Below are 14,248 nucleotides of genomic sequence, written 5' to 3'. Positions count from 1 at the left end.
TTAAAAATAGTGACTTTGAGTACTGTGATTCTATAGTTTTATTTTTTATCATCACTGGTTTTCAAACATGACAAAGATAATTCTTTTTTTCAATGAGGTTTTATGTGGAGGGTATGGGCTGTTAGTCAATTACCTTTATATCAGAAGGTAAGTCAATTACCTTTATATCAGAAAATATATGATGCTGTGAAGTTTCAGAATACTGTCATGCAAGAAAGTTGAGGGTTTCTTTCACGATTGAAGACAGCAAATCAGAATGTGGCTACTTGAATCTTGCAGGAACGTTCCCAAAGGAAATGAAATTAGGGAAGATGAGAAGCAGGATATTTTAAGTAGAAGATTGTATGCATACGGAAGTTGAAAGCATGTGAAAGCATATAGCACCGTACTCAGCATAAATGTAAAAATAAAGTAAAAACTGTTGACAGGGAGGGCACAGATTGTGCTGTAGAGGGTATTATACAATCCTCAGCCTTTGGTGGCTTTGCCCTGGTTTTATTTCCTGCAGGCAATATCTGAAGAATGAGGTTTACTTCCAGTTTCAGGTGTGAACCTGGGAGGAAAGCAAATCACTGCCCATGGTGGGCTCAGCTCAGTAAGGCTGTGTGTGTGTGAGCTGTTGCCATGCATGATCGCAAACCTTTTACCCATGTGGGGACTCCCGGCAGCAAAGTGTTCACGGCTTTGCTTTCAACTCCCCTGTAAAATCCCTGACTGGTTTGTATAGGCATCATGAATACCCATGTTAGATGCTCTTGGCTAGTAAAGCTACACAGCCTAAAGGCAGGTCCAGCCATCTACCTGTGATACCCTAGGATCCCAGTTGTACTCCCAGGGATGGCTTGTGACAATGGCAACATGTGCTTGTTTCTCACCTCTCTTGCACTGCACTCGTGCATTTCCCTTATCTGATGTGCAGTGGAGATGTAGCTGCTGGTAAATAGAGAGGGCAAGAGACCAATTCACGGCTCCGATGCCAAGCAGCACACACTGGATTACAAGGACATTGATTTAGTCCCTGTAGTGTATTTGTTTTGGAGAGAAGTAGCTGGAGCACCTGAAACAGAGCCAAAGGGTGAGCTAAAATCATTAAGCTGTGTGAGCAATCAAGAATCCAGCACTTATGCTGGCTTTGAGGCCCTTTTAAGTTTAATGGGGACAATAAATTTCACAGCATTATTACATCACTGTGTCGCCAGCAGTTACAAGGTATGGCTGCACAAATCTGCCATCCTGAAAATGAACGCTTGCACAAGTTCTTGCTGTCCTTTTGGGTAGAAGACTTTGTAGAGCAAAGCTTAAGACAGTGAAGTGGCTGCACTAAGTTGCCTGTACATTTGACTTTGTATGTCTTAATTTGCTTAGGTCTTAAAAACTGAGATGGCTGAGTTTGGAACCATGTTAGGTGGGGTTTGAGAGCTGGAGCTTCAGTGTCCTGAGCTGGAAATGAGAACTAGTTTAAAGAAAGTATTGGGAGAAAACTGATCTCTACTGGGCTGAGCAGGAAGCTTTTTCTCCATGTCACTAGTGTGCACTGTGGATCTTCTCATAGATTTTGCAGTATAAGCCACAGGTGCCTCTTTAAGACCACCAGTGAGCTTTTTTTTACAGCAACTATTCTCATAGGTTAGAGACAAGGGGACCCTGAGGATGTCCCTGTTTTCTTCTGGACCCCTCTCCCCTCCTTGTTTTTTAGTTTAATTTGTTTTTTAACCCAGCATCTGACAGTTGTAGCATTTGGTTCTTTATCACAGGTTTTGTGTTAGTTACATGACATCTATGAAGCATTTCAGGGCTGTTGGATGCCCCTAAAGAGCCTCCTGAATCCTTACCATCTCTCACAGTACTGACGTTGGACTAGATGATCTTTTGAGGTCCCTTCCAACCCTTGGGATTCTGTGACGCTACAGGATTTCCCATAGGCTTTTTTCTCTGCATCTTCTCTGTTCCTTCTTGGGTTCCCTTCTGGCATCTCAGCTCTGCCAGAATGCCTGCAACTAACTAACTAACTAACTTTCTTTCTTTCTTTCTGTCTTTCTGTCTTTCTGTCTTTCTGTCTTTCTGTCTTTCTGTCTTTCTGTCTTTCTGTCTTTCTGTCTTTCTGTCTTTCTGTCTTTCTGTCTTTCTGTCTTTCTTTCTGTCTTTCTGTCTTTCTGTCTTTCTGTCTTTCTGTCTTTCTGTCTTTCTGTCTTTCTGTCTTTCTGTCTTTCTGTCTTTCTGTCTTTCTGTCTTTCTGTCTTTCTGTCTTTCTGTCTTTCTGTCTTTCTGTCTTTCTGTCTTTCTGTCTTTCTGTCTTTCTGTCTTTCTGTCTTTCTGTCTTTCTGTCTTTCTGTCTTTCTGTCTTTCTGTCTTTCTGTCTTTCTGTCTTTCTGTCTTTCTGTCTTTCTGTCTTTCTGTCTTTCTGTCTTTCTGTCTTTCTGTCTTTCTGTCTTTCTGTCTTTCTGTCTTTCTGTCTTTCTGTCTTTCTGTCTTTCTGTCTTTCTGTCTTTCTGTCTTTCTGTCTTTCTTTCGTGTCTAACCAGTCATTTGTCATTTTTTAGACATGTGTCTAACCCAGCCACAGTAGAAATAGCAAACTCAGGTGATCCCTTCAGTCCTTTGTTCCTGCCCCTTTGTTCCTCTGTCTGTTGGGCAAATTTGTACGTGTTGCTACATGCAAAATTAATTGTTCACGAATAATTGAGGTTAGATTGTGCTGAAAAAGATAGCACTGCTGGGCTACCCCAAGAGACCTCATGCTTGGTATACCATAGCTGAACTAGGTCATGCATCTGCCCTGTGTATGCCTAGTACTCCAGTACTTACGACTGCGGAGGATGGTGTTGAGAAAAATCAACCAGAGAGTTGGCTGGGGTGTATTGACTGAAATATTGGTGCCAACTGTCTTTCTGAAAGGAAATTCATTAGGCACACTAGTATGCCCTCATGCAAATTGTTTATGCTTCTGACTTCATGCTCTTAGGTCCGTTAAGCTGGAAATGAAACTCAGAACTGTTGCTGGAACAGAACACATGGGATTTTTCTGCCAGAAAAATTCTGCAGTGGGCTTAGTATTTTTATTCACTTCATGCTCCAGCATAGTTGCTGCCATCCCTCATTTCTCCTGGTACATTAAACATCCAAGGTTCAGGAATGCAAATGATTATGCTAAATGAATCATCTCCATAGCCTTGTGCATCCAGATAGTATCATTGTCTTTAATTGTATGTTCACAGTGTGCTGCTTGAATAATGCACCGCACTGGTGGTTTCTGAAACTTTAAGTATCTGGCATATGATATCATGAAGACTGACCTATATATTCATTTGATGAAAGTTAGCTTAAATCTGTTGGTATTGGGGGAATTGTGTTAATTTAAAGCATCAAGACAGGACCCTGATGACTGTATTTCTATTCCATTTCAAGGCATATTCAAAGTAGATGAATCTTTTAAAACGCAACATTCCTTAGGTTGTTCTTTTTAACATAAAAAATACGAATGTGGGGGGAGGGGAGTATAAGAAATGGTATAATTTGTATAACAAGCAGGAGCAGTCTGAAGAGGATTTGGTATTACTAGTGAAATGCTACATTTGCTGGCGTACATAAGGTTCCTGACTGTAGCTTAGTAAAGCAAAGCAGCACTGCACTGTGATTTACTAGAGTAGCAGATTAGGGAAGGGAAATTTTGGCCTCGAGGTGAAGTCAGATAAAAATATTTTGCTTGTTAAAAAGTATATTCCTTTTCCAAATCATTACCTGCATAAAGCCTCTGGATAAAAACCTCAGCAACAGCTCCCGAGTGTTGCATATCACCATACAAGCTATTCTGGCCCCTGTTTGTAAAACAAGAGGTTGAATTTCACCACTTGTGCTGTTTGATTGGCTGCTTTGGAAATATGTGTACTGAGCTGCTAGGGATGTAAAGGTCTGTCAGCCAAAGCAGCTGATCACTGAATGATCCTCCTGGCATTTGGAAAACTTCTGGGGTTGTAACTACTTCCTCAAGTGTGAGTTTATGGTTGTGGCTGGTTGTTGTCCTGTGTAATTCATGGCCAACCTCAGGCTCTTCAGAGCTGCTGACAGACTTGACATTTACAGCTACTTTCACACCTACAGTTTGGCCTTATCTGCAAAACACCTTAGCCTTATCAAACAGATGCCTGTAAGATGCTCTGTTTCTTTGTTTCTGAGTTGTGCTGTGGACCCCAGACCATGCCTTCCTCCTCACTCCAAAACACCCTTTAGCCTGTTTGTTAGGTCCAAAATACCTGAAGAACAGTAGTGTATACTTCCTCACTTAAAACTGCTTTGGTACTTCAAGTCTGGAAAGTATTAAAAATGGGGTCAGTGTTTAAAAATGGTTCAAGTAGTTCTGTAAGCCTGACATCTCTACCAGCTGAATTTGTAGACCGTATTATACAATAATGTTAGTGAACACTTGGCTAGACGTATGTGCTTTTGTGAAGACTCAGCACTGTTGAATCCTAAGGAAATTTTACTTTGTAAAACTTCTGAAGTTTTCAGATAGATGCGTGTGGATAAGGGTAATCTATATGCAGTAGATGAAGTCTGATTTAATTTTTAAAAGGCTTTTGACAAAGGGATCAAGGCAGTTGTGACGTATGCGGGAAGGTATTGGCAGAATAATTGGTTAGAAGGATGTGGAGAATAAGAGATTAGGCAAATATGTGGAAGTAAGATTCACTGGGATTACTTCATCAAGAAACTGCACGAGTATCCGAAAATCTTCTGAGCTGAAAATACTTGGATGTGCAGTTTAAAATACACTGGTTGTGTTCCACACTCTTCCCTAGGTGTCTGCATACAAATTGTAAAGGGTGGGCTCTTTCAAAGAGCAAGCGTGCAGCAAATCAACACATCACAGACACTGTTGGAAGCCTTGAGAAGAATCTACTAAAACTTCTAGGCACAACTGAACAGCACCAGAATAGCTGAAAAATATTGCTGTAAATTGATGTTAGATGACAGTAGAACCTTCTACTTCAGAGGGGCAAATTTGAAAGGTAGTGACTTCAAGGTATAGAGCTGCAGCCCTTAGGATGGCTTGAATTCTGGCTCATTTCCAGGGATTTTACTAATGGCATGAGCTCTTGGACCAAGGACTGGTATAGACCTCCTTGTCTGTTAAACTGCTGGTTCTTTGTCTCTTTTTCTATCGTTTCAATCTTATGTTTGGCTCCAGTAATTTATCAGCTCTTCTGTTTATACTCAGTTAATTGCTCAATTGCAGTGCTCATTGCCCTAGAGATGTAAAGCTGGTGAGGTTGCCCAGAAAGAGTGGCTAATAGAGGAAAGAGGGAGACCTCATTTTGCATACTTTAGAGTGGTGTGAATTAATCTTACCATCTTAAAAATGTTGTAGAATCATACATTCCTATGGGCTCTGAACAACTGTTTCATTATCAAGCTTTTAGTTGATAGTGTTGTTTAATAGGGATCTTCACTCCAGATGCAGGCCATGTGGTATGTGTCAGATATCACAGTGTATGTAGTATAAAAAAGGTGCTCAGATACTTAAAAAAAAGCCTATCCTAGTTGCAGCTGTTGCCATAATGCATGTTGAAGCATCTACTGTTTTAAATAATTTCTTTTAGGCCTACATTTGATAGCACAGGGCATCTTTAAAAAGAAAACATGTTCAGTTAAAATGTTGTTTCCTCTCTATATCCATTTCTGTTTGGAAAGAGCTCTAAGAGGTTGAATGTCACCTTACCTTATACTTGGAAATCATTCATACAAGAAGGATGTCACAATGTTGAAGAGAAAACTCAACAGACTTAGCAAAAGTTCTCAGCTCTGAATATGCCATTCATAATGGCTGTATCATCTGGTATGTCACTTATTTGGGTTGTAAAGCATATTAGGCCAGCATAAACAGATAGCTAATGTTATTAGCTTTGTGTTTGTTTCAGTGCTGTTGTGGGCAGTGGTCTAGAGACCTGTGTCTGAACAGCAGCTGAGTAAAAGACCTAGACCTGCAAGAGACATTACACTGTTCTGTTCCTGTTTGATTGCTGTCCTGAGGACACACCAGACTATCTTAGGGAACCCATGTTAATCTAAAGTAAGTAAGATAAAGACTATCTGGGCTTTGTTGCAGTTCTTATTCAAACCTGAGAAAATGTGTGATCTGATTATGTTTCTTCTCACAGGCTTGCTCTGGCTTGCAACGCAGTGAAGTTCAATGTTAAAGATACCAGACCTATGCTGGTTTTCCTTTTGTCTTTTTTTTTCCCCCTAGCTGATTTCATCAGTTCTCTATTTTCTCATCTTCCAGACTTTCAGCTGTAAGAGCTGTGAAGTATTGAGAAGATTTAGAAATACTAGGCAGTAATTTCATTTTGATAATACAAAAAGTTTACAGCCATGCTCTTCTGCCTATCCTTTTATATTATTTCCACTTGTGTGGGACTTAAGCAGCCACAACCTTCAAAGAGCCAAACTAAGATGAACCACTCATCTTTTGAAAGCTAAGTTTCAGGCTGTCAGATAACAGAAAGGCTTGATGTTCAGTTCTGCTTGTTTTGGAAAGAGTAGCTATTAAAAGCACATTCTAATTTGAGTTGGCAGAATAAGGATCACACACATTCCCAAAATACCAGTGAACACTGATTTTAATGTTTCATTGCTTTGGTGTATAGGATAGCTGTGTGTTCCACTGAAAAACAGAGTCAGCTTTCCCTTGGCACTATATATAGTATTCCCAGGGTGACACTGCAGGAGCAGTAATGGGTGGAGGTTTAGAAAAACCCACTCTAATTAATACTGAATTCAGTCATAAAGGGAGACTACCTCTTCTTTGAGATTGGAGCCTACTCTGCTATGTCTGACATACTGAGTGCATCACGTTATGCTGAAGGTCATGTGCTAAGGACAGAATGTCATTAAGAAACATGCTGAAGGAGGAAGATGTAGTCTGCAGTCACTGTGGAATGAGTGCGTTTCCTTGCTTTTGGGTTGTTGGAATTGACGGTGGGAGAATCCTTGACCTGGAAAATGCCATTGAAGAGGTATATAAAAAAGAGAATTAAGCTAATTTATCTTTTCTCTTTGAGACCAGAGATGACAGGAAAGCACAGGCTCCCCAGGGCTGGAATCCCCCATCCATAAGATAGAGTAGGCAGTGTGGGGTCTTGGTGTGCTGCAGGATGAGCTGATGTAAATTTGAGAGTCAGGCATACCTGAGTGGAAGATCTGCTATCTTTGGGTCCATAAAGGGCAGTCAGATGGGAAGGGAAGAGGGCAAAGGAAAAGATGGGAATAGCATCACCCCACCTGTGCCATGAGCTTTTGAGGGGGACCATAGTGCCTGTTGGAGGACCTGCAGTGAGAACAGGAGTTTGTGCTGAAGCTGTGTGAATGAGATTAGAGAGAGCACTGAGAATCTACCACAGGAATAAAATCATCCTGCACTGATGGAGAATGTTTGGCATCTGTAATTCTATTGGTTTAATGATCAGTCTTTGTGAATGATCGTGTTACTTCATACCCTTTCAAATCACTCTGAAGTTTATTGTAACCCTGATTTTTTTGCCTGAGCCTCTGAACACACTTTCAGTGAGATCAGAGTTGGTTTTGCCATTGAGTTTAATGGGATTATAATTGAATCTTAAGTCAGGTAGCTATCTTTAGGATAAGTAAACAGTGGCTTCTGTAGTTGCGGAAGCTAGGATAAAACAAGAAAGGAAGTCGATTTATAGCACCTTAAGTTCTCATTTTTGGCTCCTTGTGTTGACCAGTAGATTAGTATACCTTGCACCTGACATGCTAAAAGTGCCTATATGTAGAATGAGCCTATGGAAACTAGTACAATGTTAATTGAGACACAGTCTGTGTCTTAGTAAGATTGGCTACACAATCCCAAAGGGGCAGACAATCAAGACACACATGATATGAATGAGAGTGTAGGGTATTAAGGAGGGTGTTGCTATGTGAAAGCTTATAAAGCACTCTGAGAAATGAGTGAGGTAAAACTCTTCTATCACAGCAGTGGAGGCTCAGATGTGTGGTTGCAAGCTGACTTCCTGTGACCCCAGCTGTAAGCATATTCCAACAGCTGCAGCAAATTGCTAAATCATCGTGGCTAATGCTGACATCAAATTACCTAAATTATCTTGTAAGGTTATCCTTTGCCATAGGGACAAATACATAAGTCCTTATATGCTTTCTGCTGTATTCCCTTGAGCTCTATTTGTCTTAATTTTAAAATAATACTCTATTTCTTTGCCATCTGAGCTGTTCCCCTCATTACTCAATATTATCTTTTTTCCCTAGTATGTCAACTTGCAATTAATCCAGAATGCTGAACTTGTACTTTGTGGATGCCAACACAGGAAGTGACTGGGATATCATCACAGGCATGAGATAATAACTCTCCAGGGAGATCAAAAGGAAACTAAGAAAATGCTGCCATTATTATCTGCAAGTGGATTAGCTCAATGTCACTGCAGCAGATTCTTTGTGGTTCCTGCAAGTCATCTCTTTCTACCAGAGAGCAGCCCTGGCCCTGAATGTCTGTTAAAGAACATCAATAAGAACACTAAAAACAGATTAAAATGAAACCCAAAACATTTAATGCTCTTAAGTCTTTGATTGTACTGACATGACAACGTGTTGTGGCAGTTTCCTCTTGGATGCGTCTTCCTCTGGAAAAGTAGAGCAGAGCATTTAAGGGAACTGTACCACTGGTATCAGAGAAATTATTTCCCTTAATAGCTGTGCAGCTGTGCCTACATGTGCCTGTTGAAAGTTGTGCTTTTTAAGTTGATCTGTCATATGGACCTGATGGCAAAAATGTGTTGCTGATGAGATCTTATTTGCTCACTGTCCATTAATGAGTGTAGTAGAAGTGAAGCGCCTGGGCTGAACATGTTGTGATCCACTTTCACCAGTGTCCATGGTCATCAGTGTTTCTCTGGGCTGCTGTCAAGCTGCCTGGATGTATTTACTGCAAATTACTCATGGAGTCTTCAGGGGCTGCTCAGGAGATTCCAAATCCAGTTTTACCTAGATGCTCAAAGCATGTCAGGTAGATGCAAGCACCAATTAGGAACTAGCAGCTCCTCATTTAAAGGAGGCTGAGAGAGGATCAGCATGAGGGAAGGTGTTTGTGCACATGGTGAGGCTGCACCTTGAACACTGTGTTCAGCTCTGGGCCTCTTACTACAAGAGAAATATTGAGGTGCTGAAGTGGGTCCAGAGAAGGGCAACAAAGGTGGTGAAGGATCTGGAGCACAATTCTGATGAGGAACAACTGAGGGACCTGAGGCTGTTTAGTCTGGAGAAGAGAAGGTTCAGGAGGGACCTCATAGCTCTCTACAATTACCTAAAAGGAGGATGGAGGGAGGTGTGATTTGGTCTCTTCTTCTAAGTAACAAGTGACAGGTCAAGAGGAAATGGCCTCAAGCTGCACCAGGGGACACTGAGACTGGATATTAGGGTGATCAGGCATTGGAACAGGCTGCCCAGGGAAATGGTGAAATAACCATTCCTGGAAGTGTTAAAAACCATGTAGACGAGGCCCTTAGTGACATGGTTTAGTGGAGGACTTGGCAGTGCTAGGTTAATGGCTGGACTTCATGAACTTAAAGGTCCTTTCCAATCTAGTCGATTCTATGATTCTATCTGGATGCAAGGACTGCACCAGGCTGACGGTGTCCATGCCAGGACAAGCAGGAAAAAACCCACATTGTCTTGCTTAGCATGCTCGATGGAGCTGGTCAGCTGTAGAAGAAAACCTCTCCTAGTCTGTCAGGCATGGGGTAGGCTCCTCCCTGTCTGCTAGAGCAGATGCAGTATGCTACCCCCAAAGCCACCTGGAATGGGTTGCCTGGAGGACTCCCTGTCTGAATTGGGAATTAAAGGAAAATATATCTGAGCTTCTAGTGCCATTTCTAGAAATGTGCTGATGCACAGCATTTGTCCTCAGGTTTCTCAGCCTCTAACCAGTCTGTGAAATGTCAGGAAGCTGGCTGGGGCTTCTATTCTTACAAATGGGGAACAGAAAAATTCATTTGCTTCTAATATCTTCTCGCATGAGGAGTGCAAGATGGGTAGCAGCTTTTTGGCTGTGTTAGATCACCAGACCAGCCATAATCAGCATGTTTTATGTTTCTGCATGGGCTCCTAGCCACCTGTATAATGTCCTTCTGTTGAAACTGGGAGTGATGCCTACCAACACTGCAGTCTAGATCATTGGAATAAGGCATGGGTTTGCAGGAGGTGATAGAGTTCCTGAAGGACAGTTTGCAGCAGCATAACAAATGCTGTCCCTTCTGTGTGAAGTTCTTCTCATGCACTGCTCCTGTGGCAGTACCATTCACTTCTCATTACTTTCCTTTTTACTCTCAGTGACTATGTCCTGATGGAATTGGAATAAGTTTGATAGGATGTACCCAACTCCTGTACCTTAGCATCTGGCAAGTTGTCCTGCTTCTTCCTTTGAAAGAGAGGATGGTAAAGACTGTTTTTTGGAATACTTACTAAGTCTGATAGTAATGGAGTGGCAGGGCCCATATGAGAAGGTACAGCCAGCCAGTGAATTTCTGCCAGGGCACCTTGGTCTCGGCTGGCCTTCTATTTTCATCTGTGTCTTGGCTACTTCTACAGAAACGAATGCCAAATACAGTAAGTTATGAAATTATTTTTATTGTTTTATGTTGTGTGTTCAGGTTGAATCAATTTCTTGCTTGAACGCAGCGGCTTTGTCTGCATTAGCAAATAGCATCACGTAGACAAAGAAGATCATCAGAGCAAAACAGTAATGAAGACCCAGGCAGATTTCATGGGTTTTGCTGTGGAACAGCTGTATTCTAAATTCCATCTGAAGGAATTATTGAAAGAAACTTATAAGAAATCAGGAGACCAAATGTTGCATGTTGAAAATGTCAACAAAACCTTTAAATTTATTACGAATATTTTGAGTTTTCTGCTAAAACAAAGACTTCAAAGAACCAGGCACATATTTGTGAGACACTTCAAGGCTGCTGAAGCTGTGTATTCTTTTGTTGACAGTTGTTTCAGCTAAAAGTTTAGATGGTGCTGCTTGGGGTCATCTGGCATTCTACTTGAACCTGTATAGGTTGTTGTTTGTGCTATTCTTTGTGTAAACTTTGCCTGTATGTTGCAGGCTATATAGAGGCTGTCATGTGTTAAAGGTGGGGAGGGCTTACTGTGTACTGAAGATTGTGTGGACTTTGGAAAGCAAGCAGATTATCCACGGTAAATCATAGTGACTTACTCATGCAAAGGTACCCTCCAATGAAGTCAACAGTAAGTGTTCCTGTCACTTAGCAAGTTTGTGTTTTAGATATTGTATTTTATTATGACTCTGGCTGATCTCCATATCAGTTACATCCAATGATACATTTTTGGGATACTTCACTATTTTACTGAAAAGTGATTTGTTTAGTGTCAGATGTCAGGACAGGTCAAATATCAGTGAAGGGTTTGGGGTGTGTGAATGACCTAGGATTTCCTGCCAGGTATCTCGTTCATCTTGGCATATCCAGAAGCATATGGCAGGGAAAGGTATCTTGACAGGATACTGGTTTTGGAATAGAATAAAATTCTATAAGTCTATATTCCCATCAGGGATAAAACAGATATCAGCAAATTGTTATTGGCAATTAAAAAGAATGTAATCTGATATAGTGTTTATATCAAGCAATGAGGAAACTGTCATATTAGAGCAATAACCTGTACATAGGTGTTGCCCTCCTCATAGTTGCCAACTAGTTTCCGCTTTAATTTGCATGCTACAAATACCAGCTGCCTTTAAACCTATTCAGTGTGTAAACTGTGACATCTTAAACACCCCAGAATATTGTCTGGTGCCTGTTGCTGTTTTCTTTGTGGTGCCACTTATCCTGAACAATTAATCAATTTCTGTCTTATTGTTTGTAGCAATATTGCTGTAGTTTTCAGTTGTCTATTAAAGTTTATCCTGTTGGAAGAGGGGCAGCAGCATCAGACAGAGGTTTATCTGGGCTTTCTCTGGGCTTGTGAAATGTGTGCTGTTAACTCTAAATACAGCTGTGGAGATCAGCTTTGTGAAACTACTGGGAAAACCTCTGTGTGACCAAGTTGTTTTTCTCTTGTTTTACAGGTTTCAGAATCTGCTGTGGTCTCGAAAAGCATTTGTGGATAGCGTGAAGGTGTATAATCACAGCTACATCTACATGCCAGCCTTCTCAATGAAGACGGGGACGGGACCCTCCCTACGCGTCTATTACACCCTGAAGGACTTTGGTGCCAAGCAGGCGGTCCTTTTTGCCAACCCTAATTTCCTGCGGGACATTGGCAAGTTCTGGAAGAGCAAAGGTATCCATGCCAAACGGCTTTCCACAGGACTTTTCCTAGTCAGTGCCGCCCTTGGTCTGTGTGAAGAAGTAACAATTTATGGCTTCTGGCCATTCTCTGTGGACCTGCATGGGAAGTTCATTAGCCATCACTACTATGACAATGTCCTGCCTGATTCTGGATTCCATGCCATGCCGGAGGAATTTCTACAGCTCTGGTTTCTCCATAAAAGTGGTGTACTGAGAATGCAGCTAGAACCGTGTGAGGACCCTTTAATCCAGTCTTCTGCCTGAGGATTACAGGGGTCTGTTTGGGAGATCCAATAGTTTTTAATTTCAACTCTCTACAACAGAGTGTTCTGTTTTTTCTTTTTAAAGGGAAAATAATTGTGCATCTGCATGGACCATAAAAATGTTACTTGAAGGCCAAATGGAATACGTCCTTAATGTATAGTGTTTTATGGATCTGGGGTGGGGGGAAGAGGACCTCTCCACCTAGTCCATTCAGCAGCATTGGTCAGAAGCAGCACAGCTGAACTTTCTGGGGGATGTTTTTAAATGACCGCTGTAAAAAGGGCATTAAGGCTCAGAGAGACACAGGGCCACCCACAAGCTTTTAGTGGCAGTGCCAAATATGACTGTCTGTTCAAAAATCCATTTCATTCCAGATTGGCACCTCATACAACTTTCCTTTTTCCTTTTTTTATCCTTTCCCTCTGTGTGTGTGTATCTGTATGTAGGAGAGCATGTGTGTTGTTGACTTTGTTTGATTCTTTCATTTCCTATTCCCCCGCTCCTTTCTTCCCCCCACCCCAGTGGAAGAAAAAGGAAAGGCTTAAAAGACTCAGGAGCCAAGTACCATCAGCTCCTCTGAAGACTCTTGGGAGAGTGAAGGGTGCTAAGAATCTGGTTAGAAGAATGTCTTAGAAATGCTCTGCTACTGAGTATGGATGGACCTACCTATTGTGGTTTTTATAAGGGTAGTTTAGGTCATTGCACTTATAGTTATGATAATGCTATATTGTGGGCAAGTGCTGGTTAAGGCAAATTGGTCTGAAAATGAAAAGTGTGTTACAAAACCAGTAGTGAAGTGCAGCCTGGTTTCAGTTGACCTGCTGCAAGATTTCAAACATTTCCACAGTGATTTTTGGTAGTAGGGGTAGTTCCTGACCTGTTTTGCTGTCCAGCCTTAGGGATTAATTCTGTATTCATTTGGACTCCAGATGTTCATTGACTGTCAAGGGTATTTGAGGTGCTCAGTAGAATGCAGAATGAGGTTCTTCATTTTCTTATATGCAGAAAAACTGCAGAAATGAATGTGTCGTTTTAAATGAGCTGAAGCTTTGAAAACCCTTTCTCTTTTTGTGACTAGATCTTCTGCTTGGATTGTAACGTTAGCCTTAAAGACTTGTACTTTTCTCGCAAGACTGTCTCTGGTTAAAGGTAGTCTGAGAAATAAAACAGCCTTTGGGAGCACTGAAAAGCTGCATAGCCAGCAATTAAAAAGGAAAAAGACAGGCCCTTACATAAGGCAGCCTCTCCTCACAGCAGGTGAATTATGTCAGTGTGCGTATTGCACGCACGCTGCTCCAGCTAGCACAGTGCCTGAAGGACTGTTTTATTCTGGGTTATTACTTGGGCAGCAGATGGTCCTATCACCATATAAGTGAGAAACCTTTTTGTTTGTTTGCTTTGGTTTAGCACTGTAGCACGAGAATCCCGGCTCTGGCCACAGTGCAATTTCAGCTGCAAGATGTTATCACCATTAACTTTAAAAACCCAGATCAGTGTTCTCTTTCTTATCCTTCCATCATCAGTAGCTGAAATTCTAGTCAAAGTATTGAAACAACAAAACTGTCGTCAGGTTTCCACAACTTCCTGTGCTGTTTTAGCTCCAAAATGCTAGTATTTTGGGCTGTGTGTCCTATCATATGTTGACAACTCTT

At 41.4% G+C, this 14,248-nt stretch overlaps 1 protein-coding gene across 1 annotated transcript in view; it reads left to right on the top strand.

Annotated features, from left to right (window-relative positions):
• ST8SIA1 (ST8 alpha-N-acetyl-neuraminide alpha-2,8-sialyltransferase 1) overlaps positions 1–13,103 on the top strand; it is a 106,211-nt gene extending 93,108 nt beyond the window's left edge. Inside the window, exon 5 of the mRNA XM_034063417.1 lies at positions 12,110–13,103. Coding sequence (XP_033919308.1) covers positions 12,110–12,596 — 487 coding nt within the window. The 3' untranslated portion in view covers positions 12,597–13,103. The remainder of the gene's footprint in view (positions 1–12,109) is intronic.
• The last annotated feature ends 1,145 nt before the right edge of the window (positions 13,104–14,248 follow it).

This window comes from Melopsittacus undulatus, chromosome 5, assembly GCF_012275295.1.
Source record: "Melopsittacus undulatus isolate bMelUnd1 chromosome 5, bMelUnd1.mat.Z, whole genome shotgun sequence".
NCBI lineage: Eukaryota > Metazoa > Chordata > Aves > Psittaciformes > Psittaculidae > Melopsittacus > Melopsittacus undulatus.
This window is presented reverse-complemented; position numbering and strand designations above follow the sequence as displayed.